This window comes from Myotis lucifugus, unplaced genomic scaffold, assembly GCF_000147115.1.
Source record: "Myotis lucifugus unplaced genomic scaffold, Myoluc2.0 scaffold_423, whole genome shotgun sequence".
Lineage (NCBI taxonomy): Eukaryota > Metazoa > Chordata > Mammalia > Chiroptera > Vespertilionidae > Myotis > Myotis lucifugus.
Window position 1 is genome coordinate 585,086 of NW_005871471.1, and position 24,345 is coordinate 609,430.

Here is a 24,345-nt window from a genome sequence, read left to right on the forward strand (position 1 = left end):
ACAGATTTTTGTGCACCGGGCCTCTAGTAATTCATAGATGAGAAGGGTTCTCTTTCCAACTTCTTGGCCTACAAGAATTTTCTAATTTCCCGTAAGATAGAAGCACTTATAGTCGGGGTTGGTGTTTTTTGTTTGTTGTGGAGTTTTTTTGGCTCTTTAACAGTATTAAGACAGATGACTTTTTAGGTGAATTGGGCAGAATGAAACTGCCTCACAGATTCTAACAAATGAACAACAAAAATTTACAGCATCTAAATACTCAACCAGCCCTAACCGGTTTGGCTCAGTGGATAGAGCGTCAACCTGCGCACTGAAGGGTCCAGGTTTGATTCCGGTCAAGGGCATGTACCTTGGTTGCAGACACATCCCCAGTAGGGGGTGTGCAGGAGGCAGCTGATCAATGTTTCTCTCTCATCGATGTTTCTAATTCTCTATCCCTCTCCCTTCCTCTCTGTAAAAATCAATAAAATACATTTTAAAAATAAATAAATACTCAACCAAAAAAGGCTGGGAGTAGGAACTAGAGTGAGGAATGTGAGGTCCCTAGGGCATAAAATTTAGAAAGACATGCACTGAGCCGAAACCGGTTTGGCTCAGTGGATAGAGCGTCGGCCTGTGGACTGAAAGGTCCCAGGTTCGATTCCGGTCAAGGGCATGTACCTTGGTTGCGGGCACATCCCCAGTAGGAGATGTGTAGGAGGCAGCTGATCGATGTTTCTCTCTCATCGATGTTTCTAACTCTCTATCTCTTTCCCTTCCTCTCTGTAAAAAATCAATAAAATATTTAAAAAAAAAAAAAAAAAGACATGCACTGTGATTGTGCAGGTGTCACAGCTTAACATTGTGCCAAGTGGCAAAAGAAAATGGGTTTTAAAGGTCCCAGATATGTTTCATAGATAATTTTAAAAGGGTGAATTTGGAGCTGATAAGCAATAAATTGATAATTACCACAAATTAGCTATAGGCTGATGGTGAGCAGTGAATCCACTTAAATAGGAATACAGAGCAGAATATAAAAATTCATGTAGCCTAGCCAGTGTGGCTCAGTGGTTGAACTTCGACCTATGAATCAGGACATCACAGTTCTATCCCTGGTCAGGGCACATGCCCAGTTTGTGGGCTTGTACCCAGTAGGGGGCATGCAAGAGGCTAGCTCTCTCCCTCTCTCTTCCTCTCTGAAATCAATAAAGAAATTTTTGTTTTAATTTAAAAATGCATGTATATAATAACTAGATAGAGATGATAGAAAAGTATTATGAAAATATTACAAAACCAATAGAATAGTGACTAGAAGGTGGCCACGGATATGAGAATGCTAAATGCAACAGTAACGAGCCAATGGATGCTCTCACATTGAACAGTTGTAGTTCTTAAAAAAACATTCAGCCTCTTAACTGATATTTTAATTTCTTAATCTTAAAGGGAAAGGATCTTTGAAAAAAGTGTTCCTTATGGCAAAGAAATGTTTCATATGAAGTTGAGTGATTCATTCACTTTCACTTTATTTATTTTCTAAGTTTAAGAAAAATAAACTTACTATGTAAAAAAGAAAAGGAAGTTTGATTAATGTAGTCTAACTTAACATGTGAGAGATGACGTCATACTCAATATTTTACTTCAGCGAGATAATAAGGTACACAAACAAAGTTCATTATGCTCAATATATCATGGTGTCTTTATTCTTCAGGTGGCCTGCCTAATTCAACAAAATGTTATACCACCTTTTTGCAACTTGCTGACTGTAAAAGATGCACAAGTTGTGCAAGTAGTACTCGATGGACTAAGTAATATATTAAAAATGGCTGAAGATGAGGCAGAAACCATAGCCAATCTTATAGAAGAATGTGGAGGTAAGTTTACTGTAAACTATTATCACACATTCTAATACTCTTTTTGTAACTAAGTTTACTTTCTGACTAATAAAGTACTCCTGTATTTTTCTGTCTTAGATAATTAAGTAACATAATAAAGTAAATATGTTAAATATGTTCTATATGTACAATCCTGCTCCGCTTCTTGCATATTCTTAGGTAACTGAATTGCCATTTATTGAACAGGCATTGTACTAAGGTACTTGGAAGACAGTGGTAAACAAGACACAGTTTTTGTCCTCAAGGCATGTAGTCTAGTTATAGAGATAAATATAAACTGATTTAATGTGCTAATTACCCTAATAGAAATGTACAACAAAATGAAATACCTAATCCATCTCGGAAGAAGCAGGAAGTCACACCTGAGCTGGATTTTGAGAGATGAATAAGGATTAATAAAGTAAAAAGGGATGAAAGGTGTTCCAGGCAGAAATAACACCATGAGCAAAGTCTGAGGTGAGAAATAGCATTCAGCAAATTATAAGTAGTTCAGTGTTGCTGAATCACAAAGTTGGGGTAGAAACTGCCAAAAGATAGGCTGAGACATGGCAAATAAGCAGGCCCCTATAATCGTAACAAGCTTTGGTAGCACACTAGATACTTTATTCTAATTCTGTGGGGCAGTAGTTCCCAAATCTGGCTGTGTATCAGCCACCTGGAATGTAAACAGCGCGTCTTAGCTTTCAACTCTTAGAATTAACAAGTACACAGAACATGGAAGTTTCAAATGTGGCTGTGGAACAAAGTGTAAATGTTAACCTGGATAAGCATAAAAGTAAAGGTATATCTGACAGAAGTTGAGAAGTATATGAAGAAAGAGGTGATTATAACAAGAGAACTACTTCAGCTTAGTAAAGGAGTGCAGAGGCTTGAAAATTACTAAGAAGTTAGTATTTTTAAAGTTACTAAAGTGACAAGTAGATTAACAAAGAAAATAATGCATAACTATCAAGTTAGGAACAGAAGATGGGAAATAGTGTTAGGGAACTAATTGGAAAGTAAGTATCAGAAAAAATTAAAAATGGGCATAGTAGGAAAGTATTTAGTAATTGGGCCTTAATAAATGAACACAGTGATTGTAGAGACAAAGGGGAGTTTGCAAAATTCAAGAAATGGAGGCTTTTAAGATCTGATTGTTGAGTATTGAGGAAAGGAGAACTAGGCTTTCTCTTAGATTTCAAACTGTTACCACCAAGTAATACAGTAGAACAAACAGTTTAAACGCGTAAAGGCAAATAAGTTGTGTTTTGGACAGTTCAAATTTCAGGTAACTGTGAAATGTCCTGGTGGAATTAGATGATGCAGGCATTTAAGTTTTATGAATGTGAAGCTCAGGAAAGAAATGAAGCAATAGATATACAGATCCTCAGCCTATATTAGTAGCTAAATTTTTTTACTGGGAGGGCCCCATAAGGAAAATGTAGAATGAAAAATGAGCCCAAAACAACTATCACCATTTAAGAAAATAGAGGAAGAACAGTCATGAAAGGGCAATTTCATTATTTTTTAGAGACCTTGAAATTACTACTCCTAAACAGCAAAACAAGACCTAATTTCAATGCCAACAGGTTAAGTTTATATATTTTTAATGTTTCTGCCTATGATTTAACAAACTCTCTAATGTTTACAGGGCAAATTCCATTTCCCCCTGAAATATTGTCGTTGATGTTATAATTAACAGATGTCTTAACATTTATTTATTAATCACCAGTATATTAAATTTTTTTCATATATACTCACTAGAAAAACTTGGCAGATGCTAGAAAGTGGAATGAATATGCTTTTAACTTTTTTAACAAACAAAAGCAATTTTACATGTTATTACTCCATATAAACATTGTGATGATATAATAGTTTTCTGAATAGGTAGATGTCCCATTGCTTAGTTAGTCATTTATATGCATTTAAACACTCAGGTTGTTAATATTTTAAGATAAGCATGCTATATCTTTGTGCATAAAATCTTTTTATTTTTTAAGATTCACCCTTAGAATAGGTTCCCCAAAATTATAGATTTGCAATTCAGTAATTGGATTATGTGGTCCAAGATTATTGTAACTTTTTTTGTTAGTACTTTTTAGATATTACTCTATTTTACTTTATAAAATCTTTTGCAGGACTGGAGAAAATTGAACAACTGCAAAATCATGAAAATGAAGACATCTACAAATTGGCCTATGAGATCATTGATCAGTTCTTCTCTACAGATGATGTATTTAATAACTTTATAGTTTTCTTAATATACATCTACATGAAATAATATATTAAGCTAGGACAGTGATAGCGAACCTATGACACGCGTGTCAGAGGTGACACGCGAACTCAGTTTTTTGGTTGATTTTTCTTTGTTAAATGGCATTTAAATATATAAAATAAATATCAAAAATATAAATCTTTATTTTGCTATGGTTGCAAATATCAAAAAATTTCTATATGTGACACGGCACCAGAGTTAAGTTAGGGTTTTTCAAAATGCTGACACGCCGAGCTCAAAAGGTTCGCCATCACTGAGCTAGGACATGCATGTATATATTTAGGGGGAATGGAATTAAAATAGGTATATGACGGTAATGTCACTTGTTTCAGAAACATAATTAATTCAATATTTCAAAGTCCCTCAGGGCATTAAAAAATAGTACTAGCACTGATGGCAGATAAGTTAGGCATATTTTCTTGACACTGGACAAGTCAGGCTTTATTTTTCACTTGATGTCATATTTTATATTGTTAATAGCATAACATGTTTATAAACAAAATAGTGATACTAGATGTCCTGTAATAAATTCTTCATGACAGTAATTAGTTAATCCACTTTTGACTATATTCTCATGGTTACTTTTAGTTGACCCAAAACAAATATGAAGATAGGTAGATAAATTGAAAACAATAAATCATCAAAAAGATAAGTTTCCATATAATGTGAGGTACAGTATACAAAAGTGTCTTATGTGGTAATGAAAATTAAAGTATTAACTTAATTTTTAGTATTGCCTCTTTGGAAAAGTAAGCCTAAATTAAAAACAATTGTTCCTTAGAAAATTATAATGGTTAGATACCACCACCAGTGAATTTCTTGAGTGATTTTCTCAACATTTTAATTAAGTCTTATACACAAACTTTTCCATATTATCAAAAGAGTAGAATATTATTAAACTTTTTTTTAAATCCTCACCCAAGGATATGTTTTTATTGATCTGAGAGTGTGAGAGAAACATCGATCGATTTCCTCCCATGTGCATCCAGACCAGGGATCGAATCCACAACCGAGGTATGTGACCTGATTGAGAATCATATCCGCAACCTTTTGGTGACGATGCTCCAACCAACTAAGCCACCCAGCCAGAGCTAAACATTTTGTTAAGCATGTATTACTCAAACACAACCTGACAAAGACAAAACCAGTTATGCATCACATAACATTTCAGTCAAGAATGGACCATACAAATGATGGTGTTCCATAAGATTATAATGATGGAGCTGAAAACTTCCTGTTGCCTAGTGATGTCATAGACATCACAGTGTCATACCCCAGTGATTACTCATGTGAAGCTGGTATAGCAAAAACCTACTATGCTGCCAGTCATACAGAAATTTAGCATTACAATGACAGTGATAGACTATGTATACCATCTAGGTTTGTGTAAGAACACTCTAACAATGCATTTCTCAGAACATATCCCCATCGTTAATGCGGCTCATGACTAGTAGAAAAGAAAGTTGTGGATTCTACTTATAGGTGATTAAACCATTTAGATATCAAGTCTTTTAGATGATCAAGTCCTATTTAGAATATAATGCCAGTTTAAGTAAATCAAATAAAATCCAGAAAAAGCATATTTTTTTAAGGGTAGCTTTTATCACATGTCTTTAAAGTTGGATTTTTGGAAGTCCTAATTTGCAAGTAGATATACACAAGGCCTTATGATTTTTAATACCTCAACATGCAGTTTTTGTTACTCTCTTATGTTATGAAAATAATTCAGAGGATGTACACATTTATAGGAACTTCACTATAGACTCATTATTTTGTGGTATTTTACAAAAGAACCTTTAGATATAAAGCATATAGAATATTATTTATCAGTTATTAGCTATTATTTTACTATTTTAAGCCCAAATGTCATTTGTCTCCCTGGAGTGGCTCAGTTGGTTGGAGCTTTATCCCATGCACCAAAAGGTCGATGGTTTGATTCCTGGTCAGGGCACACAGCTGGGTTACGGGTTTGATCCCCGTATGCAGTCAGAATGCATACAGAAAGCAACTGATCAATGTTTCCCTCTCACCTCTCCCTCTCCTTCTTTTCTCCTCTCCCTCATTCCCTCTCCCTTCCTCTCTCTAAGCATGTCCTCAGATGATTAAAAACTAAAGAAACAAAAATTAACCAGAGATTATACTTACTTTAAAAGTGGTGGCATTAATTTTTTAATGTCATCTTTTATCTATTTGCTCAGGTACAAGGGAAATTATAGTGAGTATCCTCTCAGTTTAAAATGTATGACCATCTCTAATTTATTACTGATATTTTATTCTTTTAGAAGATATCCATCTTGCATATTCTCAAGTTTCTTCTCATTTTGGCATCCTTAAGAAAAAGTGTTTACAAAATGTTTCAGCTTTCTTAAAAGGGATGGTAGGATAATGCTGACACATTATCTCTCTCATACTTTTTAAAGGGAAATGGGAATGTTACTATAATGCTATTTATATATACTTTTAAACTAATCATCTTTTTTTTTTTTTTTTTTTTCATTTTTCCGTAGATTGATGAAGATGCTAGCCTTGTTCCAGAGGCAATACAAGGTGGAACATTTGGTTTCAATTCATCTGCCAATGTACCAACAGAAGGGTTCCAGTTTTAGAAAGATGCTGTGGAAGTTAGGTACAATGCAGCACTGAGATATATATATATATATACATATATATAAAAAGGTTTGATCCATCAAGCTTGGCTCATGGGATCTACTGCTGCATTAAATCGGGAAAGAAAATGTGAAGATTTCATTTGGAATCACAGAAAATGCCCAAATGAGGTCAAGATGGCGAGTGGGTGCGAGTGAGAATGAGTGGCAAAGTGTAATGAAAACTTTACATGAATGCTTATTTAGGTTGATCAAAGTAAAAAGGGCTACAGGTCACAGTTCTTCAGTGCCTGAGAAGAAACATTCAACGTTGACTTACTCTACATCAATTGAGGGAGAGTGCAGTACTGTCATCTTCAAGCCTTGTAAGCATAAAAGAGAATAGGATGCCCATATAAGTCAAAGGAAAATGAGCCCAGGCCTTGCTATGAAGCAGTGTGTGAATGGACAGTGTTGAGTGAATGTCTGGCTCAATGATAGAGAGCCAGGTTCATCTTTCAAATCTAGGGCTCTTCACTCATGAAGCAGACTCCTAGTCCTGGAGTGACTGTGTATGAGAGTGTGGTTGTGGTGCTGTATGTGAACGCATGCAAGCTTGATTCGCCTTCAGGGGGCTGATAACAAACCTAGTAAATCATCAAAATGAGATCATAAGTGTTAATGTACACTGGACATGAAAACAAAGACCCGTTTAGCAGCAGACATTGGTTTACTCTGCAGCCTGTGTTTTCTATTTCCCCTTTCCTCCCCACCCCCTCCCTTTTTTTTCTTTTTTCTTTTTAGGTTTTTTTCTTTTTTTTCTTTTTTAGTTTTGTTTTTTGTTTTGGGGGATTTTTGTTTTGTTTTGAGGGGGGGTTTTTTTGTTTGTTTTTGTCTCTTTTTTTTTAGGTTTTTTTTTTTTGTTGGTTTTTTTTTTTTTTTTTTTTTTTTTTAGTTTTTATTTACTCTACCTAGTATGGCTTTTTAGTTGCTTCTCAAGTCAGAAAACTTTTCAGGAAGGTTTCCCTGTGCATTTGCACCAGATGAATGTTTGATGCTATGAAAAGCTTTCCATATCATCAGAACTAATTTGTGTAGATTTTTGCATGGAAAAAAAAAATCAAATTTCCCTCAAAATAGACTGTGTTGCAGCAGTACACATGTTGCCATAATAGTATAAAACAGTAAAATGTGCTTTAAAAATACATCCTTTTCATTTTCAGAGATAACATAAAGATCTTTGCATGAGGTAAATCTACAACATAGTTTATTTTTAGATTTTGTTAAGTCCTGTAAAGAAGAAGAAAAAAGTTTCAGTTGTAGTAGAATACCGTGCTGTGTTTAAATGTTATTTGTTTTCAAACTTTGTTTTCTATGAAAATGATATGGAAACTTCTAAAATCGAATTTGGTGCATATGTACTGCTGAATAAAGACTGATGAAGAGATTTGAATAGATGTACAAATCAAGTAATGGTTTGAACACCTTTAATAATATGCCTAATCTGTTCAATTGTTTTAGAATCTTTTTATCTTAGATGTAGGCAGCCATGAACAATCTATTTTGAGCCACTTTAGGGAGAAAACTTTGTATTTTTAAAACTTGCATAAGAGTTATGCAAGTGGTTTTTATAAATTGGAATAATACCTCAGTTTTGAGGTTATGCACACTAAATTAAATGTGACATAAATTAATTTGTACAAAAAGAACTCTTTATAAGGTGGCTCATTGTAGGAAATCCTGTGCCTTCCCCTTTGAGCACAAGTGTTGCATGAACAACAGTTTGCTATAAGAAACATACCAGATTAGCCACCATTAGCATCTATATCTACTTTGTGTTTAAGAATCAACTGGTAAATCTGAAACACTGTAGAATGGATAAAAATTATTTTGTGATCATAACTCTTTGTTGAACTAGAGTATTTTTGCAGCATTCCTTGTCATCAGAAACATGGATAAAGTTTAAAACTAGAAGCAGCAGAAAACTAGCTTGTAAAATTTATCCAAGTAGAGTGCAGGCTAGGCTGTGTTGGGGAAATAAACATTAAACTTAAGCAATGTTTTACATGGGGTGTGTGTGTTTGCTGTGTGGATTTATTATACATATTAATGTAAAGTTAGAGTATAACTCAATGTATTGTATTAGTTTGTCTTTCTAAATAAGCTTTTGACCTAGAAGCAACATAACAGACATATTTCTTCAGTTCTGTAATTTCAGTATAAACATTAATATTTTAATCCACTGAATTTGTTCAGATGACACCATCTGTACTTCTGCTTTCTCCCTATTCAGATCAAAGTTTTGACCTTTCTTCATTCTTCCAGCAAAATGGACTGAGAGACTTGAGCTATATTTTAAGTATTACTATAGCTTCAACATACAGTTCTTAATGATAGATTGCATACAAGGCGTGGTTTTTATAGAAGGCTTAAGTTACCACAAGGTGGACATAACAATACATGATTTATGTTTCTTAGCAATAAAAAATTTGGTTCAAAGTAAGCTGAGGAGGTTATAGTAGGCCAAATGATTTTATAGAATAGTTATCCTTTATATATACACTAGAGGCCCAATGCACGAAATTTGTGCAAGAGTAGACCTACTTTCCCCCAGCTGCTGGCACCAGCTTCCCTCTGGCACCCAGGACCCAGGCTTCCCTCCCTCCGGCCACCGGCAGGCACCCGGGACCCAGGTTTCCCTCACAGCCCTGGCTTCATCTGGAAGGAAGTCTGGTCTAATTAGCATATTATGCTTTTATTATAGCTACTAATTGTAGGTGGTATTAACATCTGAGTACAAGGGCTACCTGATGGTCTAAATATTTCCTTTCTACCCATGGTCCATGGTCTCATATGGGACCTAGATATTCTAATACAGGGGTGGGGAACCATTGGGATATTTATAACATCATTTGGGGGCCATACAAAGCTATCAACTTAAAAATCAGCTTGCTATATTTGGTCAAACTTTCAATTAACTCACCCCTAATGCCTTGGTAGGGCCAGACCAAATAATTTCAAGGGCCTTCCTTATATGGCCCTCGGGCTGGTCGTACCCCACCCCTGTTCTAATGGAATTCTAGGAAGAACTTTGCCATGTCTGAAATTTGTTTAAGCACAGTTAACAGTTCATCACAGCCAGTGATCTAGGAAACACTCATTTTCAACATAGAACATTATTTGTGATGAGGGGGAAAATGAAATAAGCCTTTAGTAAGCTAATTGTTCTTGGCTTCTCGTGTTTAAACTGCCTTTTTGGAGTATTGAGCTCTTTCAAGTGCTATAAAAATATGAATGTCAGTATGAGAGTAGCTGTGGTCTAAATATATTTTTTAAAGTTTTTTTTTTCTTTCTATTGTGTGTCATGGATTTAGTACTTTCCACATTACTCTGAACCAAACCCAGAGTATTCCTATAATTGAAGCTCTTGACTATTAAAAATACAACTGGATGATTTTTTAGTATTTAGTTTCAGCTTACCTTAGTGACTGAAGTTTATAGGTTTATTTTTTCTTTGTAAAGTGACTGGGTTTATTGTAATACTAGAGGCCCGGTGCATGAAAATTCGTGCACTGGGAGGGGTCCCTCAGCCCGGCCTGCCCCCTCTCACAGTCCGGGAGCCCTCATGGGATGTCCTGCTGACAACTTAGGCCCGCTCCCCTAAGCCCTAGTCTGGCCTCCCTCTGCAGGAGGCGACCGGGTCGATCAGGGAAAGGTGCCACCCCCATCACCCCTCTGCTGCTGCCACTGCCAGCTGCCGCAGCTGCCAGCCCTCCTTGGCCCTCACACTGCTGCTGCTGCCACCCCTTCTCGGTCCTTGCAGCCACCACTGCTTTTGTCCCAGAGGACATCGGAAGGACGTCCGGAAGATGTCTGGTCTATCTAATCTAGTTAGCATATTACACTTTTATTAGTAGAGATTAATATAATTTCTAGAATGCCCTGTTTGGGTTCTCCATGACCTCAGTTTCTTCAAGAAGAGAGAAATTAAGCTAAGCTTTGGCTTTAAGAAATTATATATTTTCTGTTGCTGTATAACAAATTACCACGAACTTAGAGTTTAAGACAACATATTATTTCACAGTTTCTGTGGGTCAAGAGTCCAGGTACAGCTTAGCTCAGGCTCTCACAGGCTACAGTCAAGGTTTCATCTGAAGCTGGTCCTCTTTCATACTTCTTTTTTTATATATGTTTTTATTGATTTTTTTACAGAGAGGAAGGGAGAGGGATAGAGAGCTAGAAACATCGGTGAGAGAGAAACATCAATCAGCTGCCTCCTACACATCTCCTACTGGGGATGTGCCGGCAACCAAGGTACATGCCCTTGACCGGAATTGAACCTGGAACCCCTCAGTCCGCAGGACGACGCTCTATCCACTGTTAGAGCCTCTTCCATACTTCTGTTGCAGAGTCCATTTCCTTTCAGCTGTAGAACTGATGGCTGCTTGTTTCAAGGCCTGCAGGAGAAATTTCTGATTTTGGAGAAAGTCCTAAGCCTGCTTTTAAAGGATTCACTTGATTAAGTCAGGCCCACCAGAGGTGAACTCCCTTTTGATTAACTCGAAATCGAACTGATTAGTGCCTTGATTACACCTGCAAAATCCCTTCCCCTTTGCCTGTGTTGTAGCCCTATCACAGGGTAATATCCATTACATTCACAGATCCTGCCCACACTTAAGGGAAGGGGATTAAAAAGATATGTACATCAGGAAATCTTGGGAGTCATCTTAAGAGTTCCGCCTACCACAAGGTAATAACAGTATTTAGATCTGGAGCAATTTAGAAGGTGATCAGCTAATTATACGTTTATCTTTAGATCAAGGTCACCTATGAGAATCTTAAGAAAATTGGACCAGCTCCTCCTCTCCCCCCCCCCACCATGCATATCTACACTAATAAAAGAAAGATGCAAATTGACCATACCCCCGAACGTTTCCCATTGGCTAATCAGCAGGATATGCAAATTAACTGCCAACCAAGATGGCAGCCGGCAGCCAGGCAGCTGAAGCAAACAGGAGGCTTGCTTGCTCCAGTGACGGAGAAAGCCAACGTTCCCGGCCTGCGGCAGCCAAGCTCTGAGCTCTGGATGCAACAATGTTGCAATTATAGAAGCTAAACAAAGCCCAGATAGGCTGCTTTCAGCCGTCAGCGGGCTCAGAGCTTAGAGCGCCAGTGATGGCAACAGAGTTTCAATTATAGAAGCTAAACAAAGCCCAGATAACCTGCTTTCAGCAGCCGAGGCCTCAAGCTGGAGCCGGCCTCAGAGCTAAAGCTGGCTCTCAGCTCCAGTGACAGCCATAGAAGGTAAATAAATCCCAGAATAAAAAAAGGAGAGGTTGGGAGCTTCAGTCACCTGCCAGCCTGAAAACGGCCCTCAGCCCCTCATCCAGACTGGCCAGGCACCCCAGTGGGGACCCCCACCCTAAAGGGGGTGCGGGCAGCCTAAAAACAGCCCTCAGCCCCTCACCCAGACTGGCCAGGCACCCCAGTGGGGACCCTCACCCTAAAGGGGTGCGGGCAGCCTAAAAACAGCCCTCAGCCCCTCACCCAGACTGGCCAGGCACCCCAGTGGGGACCGCCCCCAGAAGCCTCAGCAGCCATTCTTGCCTTGAGGCCCGGGAACCGCCCATCAGCGGGTCCAGGCTGCAAGGCAAGGCCCGCCCCCAGCAGCAGGTCTTGCCTTGGGTCCCGGGAACTGCCCATCAGTGGGTCTGGGCCGCAAGGCAAGGCCCGCCCCCAGAAGCCCCAGCTACTTTAAAAATAGAAGGATCTCCTTTTGAACCAATCTGTTTAGATTCATGATTAGTAAAACAGTATGGAACTAATGAAATACAGTGATAGGAATTAGGAAGTGTGACACTGATGGTTCTGGGCATGTGAAGGGTGAGGGACAGAAGGGTACACACAGTCTTCCCTTCAGTTCTGCTGGAGAGATGAGCTCTGAGGGCCGGAGCTGCTCCATGCCCAGAGGAGGTGGGTGTGGTCAGTGGCTCTGTTAGAACTTCTTGCCAAGCAGAGACCTTACCCGACCCACAGGAACCTTTTTACTCCAGAAAACAGAAACAGCCAGTTCCCAATGTGCATGGGAAAACCAGTGTACCCTCCTGTGCATGGTGTCCTGATGGAGTGACGGGGGAGGTGGGCGAGGGGAGCAGTGCAGAGTTGTTAGGCAGCTGGAGTGGGAGTGGAAATGCCATGAAATGTCCACAGTCCTGGCTGTGCCCATGGCCTGGGCTGCTCCTCCAGGCCCTGGCTGAGGGATTAGGGCTGATTCTTTCGGGAAGGGAATATTACATGGGTGAAAGATTTACAGGCTCAGGGTGGGCCGTGTGTTAGTTTGGGGCAAATCCCTCAGCATTCCTGCTGCCAAGCCCTCAAAGGAATGAGGCAGAGGCACCCCTCACCCCCAAGACCCCTTCGTGGACATTTTAGCATCTACGTGATTTTTAATCCCTTCAGGGAGACTTTCTATCCTGCAGTCCCATCCCACCCCACTGTTGCTGTTTGTCTGCCAGCTGGGTCGAGCATCAAGGGGAAAGGGGGTTAATACTCACTGAAAGACTACTGATCCTACCGGGAAACCAACCTATTTACTGTACTGTTGTAAATATCATACCCTTTATATCCTGTATATTGGCTTCTTTTAAATAAATTGAAATGTCTTAGAAAAAAAGAAGAAAAAAAGGCAAGGCAGGGCGGGACCCAGAAGACCCAGAAGCTGCCTGATATGGTAGTAACTCTATCAGTAAGCACTCTGAAAGTCAGTGGCATAAATGCACCAATTAAAGGACAGATTATGAGGGTGAATCAAAAACAAAACCCACTTTAAATATAAAGACACATATAGATTAAAAGTAAATGAATTAAGCTGCAGCCTGTTTTGCTCAGTGGATACAGCATTAGCCCGTGGACTGAAGGGTCCCAGGTTCGATTCCAGTCAAGGGCATGTACCTCAGTTGCTGGCTTGATCCCCAGTCCCTATCAAAGCATGTGCAGGAGGCAACCAATCAATGTGTCTCTCCCTTTCCTTTCACTCTCTCTAAAATTCAATGGAAAAATATCCTTGGGTGAAGATTAACAAAAACAAAGTAAATGGATTAAGTAACATTAAAGAGATTATAAGAAAAATATATTCTAAATTCTGTTAGTTGTATAATGATTATGTTTAAATTATTAACACCTAAGAAATTGGGTGAAGGGTACATATAATATGCTGTAGTATTTTATAGTTTTTTTTAGATGTGTGATATTTCAAATTAAAATATTAAAAAATTTAAAAATTAATAAAATATTGAAATGTATCTGCATTACATGAAAAATCTCCTAATTGCTTCTAGCATAATTTATTAAATTGCGCTAAAATTTACAAGGGTTCAATTAAAAAATATCTTAATTCTAAATGATATATTAGAAAATATATAATAGTGCAGTTATAAGCACTTATCTGAAAATACAAATTTAAAGAAGTGAATTTAAAGAAGGGATTAGCCAAAGAAAATATATGCACAACCCATGGACACAGACAACAGTATGGTGATGGCCAGAGAGAAGTGGGGGGCAAGAGCTGGGTAGAGGGGGCAAAAGGGGGGAAATAGGGACATCCTATATAATAATAATAAAAGGCTAATATGCACATTGACTGAATGGCAGAATGACTGGTTGCTATGATGTGCACTGGCCACCAGGGGGCAGACGCTCAATGCAGGAGCTGCCCCCTGGTGGTTAGTGCACTTCCATATGGGGAGTACCACTCAGCCAGAAGCTGGCTCATGGCTGGACAGCGCAGTGGTGGTGCCAGGAGCCTCTCCCACCTCCATGGCAGCACTAAGAATGTCCAACTAATGGTTTAGACCCGATCCCTTGGGGGCCTAAGCCTTTAGTCGGACATCCCCAAGGGCTCCCTGGCTGCTAGAAGGATGTCTGACTGCAAGCTTAGGCCTGATTACCTAGGGAGTGGGCCAAAGTCGACAGGTGAACATCCCCCAAGGGGTCCTGGACTGTGAATGGGCGTAGGCTGGGCTGAGGGACCCCCCCCCCGAGTGCACAAATTTTTGTGCACCAGGCCTCTAGTCCTATCTAATAAAAGAGAAACATGCAAATTGACCATACCCCCGAACGCTTCCCATTGGCTAATCAGCAGGATATGCAAATTAACTGCCAACCAAGATGGCGGCCGGCAGCCAGACAGCTGAAGCGAACAGGAGGCTTGCTTGCTCCAGTGACGGAGGAAGCCAAGGTTCCCCGCCTGCCGCTGCGGCCTCTGAGCTGCACTCTAAGAAACAATGTTGCAATTATAGAAGCTAAACAAAACCCAGAAATCTGCACTCAGCCTTCAGAGCTGGAGCAAGCAGGACCGAAACAATGTTGCAATTATAGAACCCAAACAAACCCTAGATTCCTGCTTTCAGCAGCCTAGGCCTCAAGCTGGAGCTGAGCCTCAGAGCTAAAGCCGGCTCTCAGCTCCAGTGACAGCCATAGAAGGTAAATAAATCCCAGAATAAAAAAAAAAAAGAAAGAAAAAAAGGAGAGGTTGGGAGCTTCAGTCGCCCGCCAGCCTGAAAACGGCCCTCAGCCCCTCACCCAGACTGGCGAGGCACCCCAGTGGGGACCCCCACCCTGAAGGGGGTGTGACCAGCTGCAAACAGCCATCATCCCCTCATCCAGGCTGGCCAGGAACCCCAGTGGGGACCCCCACCCTGAAGCAACAAGATGGCGGCTAATTTGCATACTGAAGGCGGGCGGCAGCAGGCAAGGCTGTCCGCGGTCCGGACCCGGATCTGTGACCCTGCTGGGCGGGGGGCAGCAATTAAGGCTGTCCACTGTCCCGGGACCCAGATCTGTGACCCTGCTGGGCGGGGGGCAGTGCTTGAGGCTGTCCACGGTCTGGGACCCGGATCCGTGACCTGGCGGGCAGGGGGCACTGCGGGAGGCTGTCCGCGGTCTGGGACCCGGATCCGTGACCTGCCGGGCGGGTGGCAGCAGGCAAGGCTGTCTGCGGTCTGGGACCCGGATCCATGACCCTGCCTGGCAGGGATCAGTGCTTGAGGCTGTCTGCAGTCTGGGACCCGGATCCATGACCTGGCGGGCGGGGGGCACTGCGGGAGGCTGTCTGCAGTCCAGGAGCCAGATCTGTGACCCTGCTGGGCGGGGGGCAGCGCTTGAGGCTGTCCGCTGTCCTGGGACCCGGATCTGTGACCCTGCCGGGCGGGGAGGCAGCTCGCACAAGGGCGGATCGGCCGGGGTTGGGCAGGGCAGGACGCCTGGCTTCTGCTCAGCCCCAGTCACTCTGTGCAGGTGAGCAGCGCAGAGAGCCTCTGGACAGGGGAGGCAGGCCGGTGGAGGGCGGCCTGTACTCCCACATGGCGGTGGTGACAGCTGTGAGCGAGCCAAGCGGAGACTGCAGGCTGAGCTGAAGTAGAGCCTGCAGGCCATCAGCGCCCAGGAGTGGCTGCGCAAGATCCGCCTCCTGGCCCAGAAGGTGCAGGATCGCAGGGACAGCCACCGTGGTGGGCCAGACTGACGTCCTCCTGGCTGCACCACAGGGGTTTGCAGATCTGCAAAGCCAGAGGCCTCTGGTGTGCACATCCCCCCTGGCGTGCGAACATCCCCCAGCACACTGTCACCCTCCCACGCCTGCAACAGTTGCAAACCAAGGCGTGCACAAGTTCCCCCCGCCTCTCCACCGCACTTCCATTAACCCGGCATGCCTAACACCCCCAGAGGATGTGCACACATCCCCTCTGATGTGCTCACGTCCTTTGGAGAGTGTCTGGGTGTTCTGGGTGCTGAGGGTGGGCACCTGTGAGATGACAGTGAGAGGGCGGAGTGGTGATGCCCTGTTCCCATGGAGGCCAGTGCAGCTACGAGATCACCTCTGGGGAGTTAATGCAGGTGCTGAGGCAGGAGCAGGTGCAGACAGACACACCTGGTGGGCACGGGCGGCCCTCTCTGAGGTGCCTTCGGTCAGCGTTCAAGATCAAGAGCCCAGAGGCAGAGAGGAATTCCGTCCTCTCAGTGAAACAGTGGGATAGTCGGGGCAACTGTAGAGGAGGAATGTGCACTTTGGGTGCCAGCACCCATGAGTGAAGGCTGCCCTGACTGAGCCTTGCTTGCTTGGGGCCTAGCGCACTCCTGCTGGGCAGCAGGTGACAGGACGTGCTTTTCCGAATTAATGAGAGAAAACGTTGATTCTCCTGCTGCCCACGAAGGTGGAAAGTGAAGTGGGGAGACATGTGGGGAGTGAGCAAGGTTCCCTGTCTGGGGGTTCCAAATCTGCTGTTGGTTTCTTTCACCGCTGACTAGAGATATACAGGGTGTCCCCCCAAAATGTATACACACTTTGAATACCTACTAATTCCAATGGTTTTAAGCATAAGAAAGAAACAACAATGGAGCTGTTATCTGTTGAAAGTGTGGGCACAAACAGGTAGTTGGACATTCCCTGAGGGGTCTCAGATTGGAGAGGGTGAAGGCCAGACTGAGGGGCCCCTTTCCCCCCACCCTACCCCAGTGCACGAATTTCGTGCACCAGGCTACTAGTATATATATATATAGTTCAATCTAGAGGATTTGTTGGGGTCCATGAATTTCAGAGCATGAATGAATGATCTGTACTAACCTCCCCTTCAGATGAGAGGTAATTAATTACTAAGGGTCAGATAAGACGCAGATCTCGAGTTCCATACCATTGGAAGCTGTGCTTCCAATTATGGTCTAAAATTCACTTAAATTTGTGAACCAATGCAAACAATGTTTACACAGCTTTTTCTATATTTTGAGGAATGGCTAATTATAGAAACATGTCAGAGTTTTGATATTACAGGCATACCTCACAGATATTTCAGGGTTTGACTTCAGACCACCACAATAAAGCGAGTAATTTTTTTTTTGTTTCCCAGTGCATATAAAAGTTATGTTTTACACTATACTATAGTCTATTAAGTGTACAATAGCACTGCCTAGAAAAACAATGTACATGTTTTAACTTCAAAACATTTTATTGCTAGGAAATGCTAACCATCCTCTGAGCCTGCAGTAAGACATAATCTTTTTGCTGGTGGAGGGTCTTACCTTCAATTTGTAAAAACAGCAACATGTGCAATAAAACCAAGCACAATAAAACGAGGTATGCCTGTATTTATTTTTGAGTTTTCAAAATCGAATCTTCCATCATAGATAGTAAGAAGGTGAACAATAAACAGGCCAACTTAGCTTGAATCAAAAGCAATTACCATTGTTAATTTCTGAGATTTGGTAGATTATTTACTTCATGAGTATAAAAATTCAATTAGAATCCATTGTCAATTATTTAGGTCAATGTATCTGATGTGTTTTTGTACTCTTTTTTTCCCCCCCCTCATCACCCAAGGAGTGAGGATATTTTTTCCACTGATATTTAGGGAGGGGGAAAGGGAGAGAGACAGACATCGATTGGTTGCCTCCCAAACACGCCCCTATGGTATGTGCCTGGAATTGAACCTGAGACCCTCTGGTACATAGGCTGACCTTCACACTCCAACCACTGAACAACACCGGCCAGGGCTTTACTGTCTTCTTGATTATTTTACTCACTGGCAAAATTCATTAAATACAAGCCAATAATTTAATATGACCAGGAGGGGAAATTTTGCCCAGACATTTGTTCCTATATTTTAAAACGCTACTAGCAGATCCATGCCTAACAACTTAATATTTTGAACATTTAGAGATAAAATATTTTTTTTGTTAAGCACATTAACAAAATATATGCTTTTAAAGGGTACAATAAAAATAATAAAAGTTACACATAGATGTCTTTAAATCAAATCAAGGTGCATATTGATATTGTAATCTAAATCCCTAAGTTAAAGGAAGATAGCCATTCCAGTGTGATCAGAGCAACTGGGGACTGTATTGCCAGCTAGCATGTCAATAATGTACAGGGAGGGTAGATGAAATATTTTCCCCTAGTAGTTCCATGAATTTTTAATATGCTTTTAAATTTGCGTACTTTAGGTGACACATTTGGGTCGGATGTCCATTTCAAGCTCTGCTGTTTATAAAGTTGATTTGACAGCTGCTGCTTTGTTCCCTATCTCTGTGAATGTCCACTCCCCTCACTCTAAAGTTCTTCAAAGTGGTTCTTGCATCCTTTCACTTTTTTCCATTTTTATTTTTTAGTCAAACCATCATCTCTTTTCTTGAACCATTACAAAAGTGTGAAAATGGTCTCCCTCAGCCACTCTGCCCCCCTTCCAATCTGATCTCTGCATTGAAAACAGAATAAGGTATCTAAAAATCAAATCTGAGTGTTAACTTGGACACTTCATATCTCCTCACTGCTCTTAGAATAAAAACCAACTTTTTTTTTTATCCTCACCCAAGGACATTCTTATAGAGTGGGAGGGAGAGAGAAAAACATCATTTTGCCTTCTGTACATGCCCCTACTGGGGATCGAACCCACAGCCAGGTATGTGTCTTGATCAGGAATTGAACTGGCAACCTTTTGATGCATGGGATGATGCCAAACCAACAGAGCCACTCCAACTGGGCAAAACCAACATCCTTTTTATTCAAGTTATTGGAAATTTTAAGCATGTGCAAAACTATAATAAAATAATGAATTCTCATATACTACTCACCATTTTCAACCATCATCAACATATGGTCAATCTTGTTTTATCTCTGACCCACCCACCTTTCCTACTTCTTTGGGATATTTAGAAGTAAATCCTAGATATTATGTAGCTCTTAAAAATTGATGCCCTAACCGGTTTGGCTCAGTGGATAGAGCATCGGCCTGCAGACTGAAGAGTCCCAGGTTCAATTCCAGCCAAGGGCACATGCCCAGGTTGTAAGCTCAATCCCCAATAGGGGGCGTGCAGGAGGCAGCCAATCAATGATTCTCTCTCATCATTGATGTTTCTCCCTCTCCCTCTCTGAAATCAATAAAGAAATATATTTTTTTAATTGACTTTTTTTTTTAGCATAACCACAGTTCTATTACCACCTCTTTAAAAAACTGACAATTCTTTAATAGCAAGTATCTAGTTTATGTTCAGATGTCCTTGATTTAAGCCAAAATCATTATGGCCATGACCTATTTTCTGGCCCAAAGTTCTTTCAACTGGTGAATGGAGTAAACAGGTATATCTTTCAACAAATGGTTTTAGTGATAAATAAGAAGAAACTAATACACATGACAACATGAATGAACTTCAAATACACTATGCCTGGTGAAAGCTAGAATCAAATAAATGCTTATACCATCTGATTCCTATTATATGACAATCTGGAATAGACAAAACCATAGCGTCTCAAGTCAAAGAGCGGGCAGGCCTGCCATTGCAGCATCAGACCAGTGCTAGAGTGTATTGGAAATGGTATTATAGTGCTGTGGGGTTCAATCAACAGGTTCGTGCAAGATGATACAATACGTACGGATGACGATGTGAAAGCAGCCATAAGAAGGCTTCCTGAGAATTTGTACAACGATGATGTTTCCTATTAAGAGAGCACCAGACCTGTTCATTAGACAGCAGATCTTGCCTAAAGGGCAGGGGACAAGCCCTAGCCAGTTTGGCTCAGTGGATAGAGCATCAGCCTGCAGACCAAAGGTCCCGGGTTCAATTCCAGTCAAGGGCACATATCTTGGTTGCAGGCTCCTCCCTGGCCATGGCCCTGGTCAGGGCTACTGCAGGAGGCAACCAGTAGATGTGTTTCTCTCACATTGATGTTTCTCTCTGTCTTTCCCTCTCTTTTCCACTTTCCCTAAAAATCAATGGAAAAATATCCTCGGGTGAGAATTTAAAAAAAAAAAAGCTGTGGACAAAATAGGAGGAGGTGAATAAATTGTACCTGAACCATATTCAGGAAAGTAAAGAATGAGAAGAATGGGCAAAGAACCAAGTAAGCAAAATCTGTGGATGCATCTGTCCTCAGTATTTTAATGATGCTGTTTAAACCACAAATATACAATTTAGAACCATCTGGGCTGCAAATATACGAATCAGATTCTCCATGCAGATGATGCCATGTTTACCAAGAGATCAAGCAATCAATGTGTTATCTGTTGGGGCAATTCATTTCTTTTGATTTTGCCAAAACTGCACTTGTAGGTTAATTCATTTACTGACTTCCGGTTTAGGTACCCCCATGCAACATAGAGTTCCACAATCCTCAGCATGTTAATGGGAGCCTTGCTAAGCCTTACAAAGGTACCGTTGAAGCAAAGCGGAAGAAGCTGCAGTACCTTTCGGACCTTTGGGCTCAAAGCATTGATACCTCTAACCCTGATGACAAATGCCAATTTGGGCTTCACAGGCACATAGAAGTCGCCAGCTTTTCTTGCCATCCTAGCCATTTGATCTCAGTTCTGTACATCTGCCTGTATTCCATGTGATTGTGCTTAGCTTTTTCATAGATAAGTTTCCTCCTTATCTTTCAAAGTATCTTTTGGTCAAACTTCTCAGGCACTTGATCTTCAGCTCTGAGACATTCCTTCACTTTTTCTTAAGGGTTTTTGGCACAGTAGGAACCTTCTTTTTTTCTTTTGCACCCTCCATGGTTCCAGCCAGATTGTTAAAGATCAGAAGAGTCTTTAACTTGTCATTGGTGTAGGAAAACAGTACACTCATGTCTTGCTGTTTGGAATATAAACTCAGTGAAGAGGAATTCGATAAAATCTCTCAAAATTATAAATACAGGTACCCTACCCAAAATGTGAGAAATGGCATACATACACATTTATTAATTGCAGCATCATTTGAGAAATCAAAAGGCTGAATTAACTATCAATAAGGGACTGGTTAAATCAATCGACATTCATATGATGAAATATTTTACACTTATTAATGAGGAAGAATCTTTGTGTATTGATATAGAAAAATTTCTAAAATAGTAAAAGACTGAAAAATCAAAATATATAATTACATATAGTATTCTATTTGTGTTAATATATACATATTTGCTTGAATATGCTTAAAATATTTTTTGGAAAAATATACACAGGAAACTATTAACATTTGATTCTTTATGGATAGGAACTGGATTTGTGAAGAACAGGGATGGAGAGAGACTTTGTTGCGGGCACATCCCCAGTAGGAGATGTGCAGGAGGCAGCTGATCGATGTTTCTCTCTCATCGATGTTTCTGACTCTCTATCTCTCTCCCTTCCTCTCTGTAAAAAAATAAAATATATTTAAAAAAAATATATTTTTGGAAGAATATACGCAGGAAATTATTTGATTCTTTATGGATAGGAACTGGATTTGTGAAGAACAGGGATGGAGAGAGACTTTTTAATCACATGTGTTTAAAATTTTTTTAAATTTTGAACCAGGTGAATTATATAAATAAATATATAATTTCTACATAAATAAAGTTGCCTTTTCTGTCACAAGGTGGCAGTGTTACGGGCTCTATGGAAGAACGCAGTATTCAGAAATTGGTTTCGTTACAGAAATTTTAACGGCCTGTAATTGTCCAGTAGAGGATTGAAAACATGTATTTTCATACAAGATAGCATATTTGAAAGCCATGTAAATAGTTTTCCTTTGTTTTTCAATGTTATAATTAGTCTATCTTTTTTTCTTTTCGCTTTAATCAAAGCACTACAGGCCCATGGTAAAAAAAACAGATATGTTAAAGCACTTGTAATGAAACATCTAGTCTTCCTCTCCATCCCACTTTCATTCCCCAGAGGCAGCTACCTTTTATTATAATTGGGGTTACTTCCAAAACTCTAAATAATATGCATATATCTCTAGTTTTTATTTTGCCAACTTTAGATAGTATATGCCAACTGAAATATGAAAGACAGAGACTTAGCTCACTAACATCACCTCCCACTTCTATTCTTCTCTCCAATTTTTGATCTATCATTTTTTAATTCTCTTGGTTACCTATTATACTTTAAATTGTTCACCTAGACCTCTATTTTTTATTTTGCGCATTTTCAGCATTGTCTCAACTTCTCAATAAGTAAGATAAGGGTATTATCACTTCAATTCTTTTTTTCACCTCTCTGTACCTCTTTCACCTCCCAACTTTATTAAAAAAAAAAAAAGCATGTACAATCTAATCATTTTTACAGAGTTATGGAGCCATCACCATAATATAAATTTAGAACATTTTTATTACCCCCAAAAAAACCCATACCTGTTATCAGTCACTCCTCATTTCCCCAGCCTTACACAACCACTAATCTGTTTCTGTCTTTATAGGTTTATCTGTTCTAGACACTTCATATGAATGGAATCATACAATATGTGGTTCCATATAGCTTCTTTCACTTAGCATGTTTCTGATATTTATCCAAGTTTTGGTGTGTATCATTATTTCATTTCTTTTTACTGGTTGAATAATATCCCAGTATATGGCTATACCACATTTTGTTTCTGCATCTCAGTTGATACACATTTTGGTTGTTTCCACTTTGTTTTTGCTATCATGAATAATGTTGCTATAAACTGTTAGATTTATTTTTCCTTTTATTCTGTAACTATAATTGTCTGTCTTGACTGTGGTTTGGTTCTAAAAGTTGAAAAATAACTAATAGGATTACATTAGTTTGTATATATTGCTCACTGCAGAGCAAAATAGTGTGCTAGGGTTATATTTACTTCTCTATAAAATTAACATCACAATCTCCTTTTTTCCCCTGAGGTATCTCTTCCACAGCTTTCCATTCTCTGCTCCAATGTGGACTCATTGCAAGAGGTAATCCAGGGGTTGACAATTCCTTCGTGGATCCCATGTCTTTTTCTTTCTTATTTATTCCTTTTATTTTGTAGACATTTATCTCAAGTAATTTTCTCAGAAATAGTTCATGAAGGTAGTAAATATCTGTTTTTCCTTTGCATTAATTTAACCAGGTCTAGAAATCTACCAGGTTTGAATCTAGAATTCTCAGAGTCTTGAAGAAATGTTTTCATTGTCTTCTGACACCTAATATTACTGATAATAATTATTATGACAGTTGGATCCTCATTCCCTTTTTGGTGGTCTGTTTATTGCCCTTTTCCGCTGAATCTTTTAAGGGTCTCTTTACACTTGGTGTTTTGAAACTTTATGATGGCATTTCTATCCTGGATCTTGCTTAATTTATCATGTTTTGCAGACATGAGACTTCCTTCAGATTTTGAAAAAAAAATTTGTTTTTTAGAGAGGGGAAAGGAAAGAGAGGAGGGGGAGAGAGAGACAAAGAGAAACATCGTTGTGAAAGAGACACATTGATTGGTTGCCTCCCAAAAGTTGGGGCATGGGAGGAATCTGAAACCGAGGTACCTGTCCTTGGCCGGTCCCTGGGCTGACGCTCTAACTGTTGAGCCAAACCAGCCAGGGCTTAAAAATGTTTTGTGATTTTTTTAAAAAATAATTTATTCACGTCTTTCTGTAACACCTGATTTCTCCTTCAATTCCTCTCTTCTCTCCTTCTGAAACATAAATGCTGAGTCTTAAATACTACTTTTCATCCCTTTGTCTTTTTTTGTTTAACATTCTGGGAGTCCGCAGGCCCAAGCTCCATCCACTGAGCCAAACAGCCAGGGCTACTTTCAATCTTTTAAATATGCATATGGTATATTTTTAAAACAAACTTGGTATTATACCGTGTTCAATTTTATGCCCTGCTCTTTTCACTTACATCATGAATAA

At 40.1% G+C, this 24,345-nt stretch overlaps 1 protein-coding gene and 2 pseudogenes across 3 annotated transcripts in view; 2 read left to right on the forward strand and 1 right to left on the reverse strand.

Moving 5' to 3' along the window:
• The window catches only part of KPNA4 (karyopherin subunit alpha 4), a 49,856-nt gene extending 42,994 nt beyond the window's left edge, over positions 1–6,862 (forward strand). For 2 of the 3 annotated variants that reach the window (XM_023744002.1, XM_006102672.3), the window contains 3 exons: positions 1,688–1,850; positions 3,989–4,083; positions 6,633–6,862. In XM_023744002.1, the coding sequence (XP_023599770.1) occupies positions 1,688–1,850; positions 3,989–4,083; positions 6,633–6,731 (357 nt within the window). In that variant the 3' untranslated portion in view covers positions 6,732–6,862. The remainder of the gene's footprint in view (positions 1–1,687; positions 1,851–3,988; positions 4,084–6,632) is intronic. The other variant, XM_023744003.1, reaches the window with a different exon arrangement.
• Positions 6,863–17,803: 10,941 nt separating this feature from the next.
• On the forward strand, positions 17,804–20,652 carry LOC102442925 (annotated as a pseudogene).
• On the reverse strand, positions 20,649–21,254 carry LOC102443251 (annotated as a pseudogene).
• Positions 21,255–24,345: the final 3,091 nt, after the last annotated feature.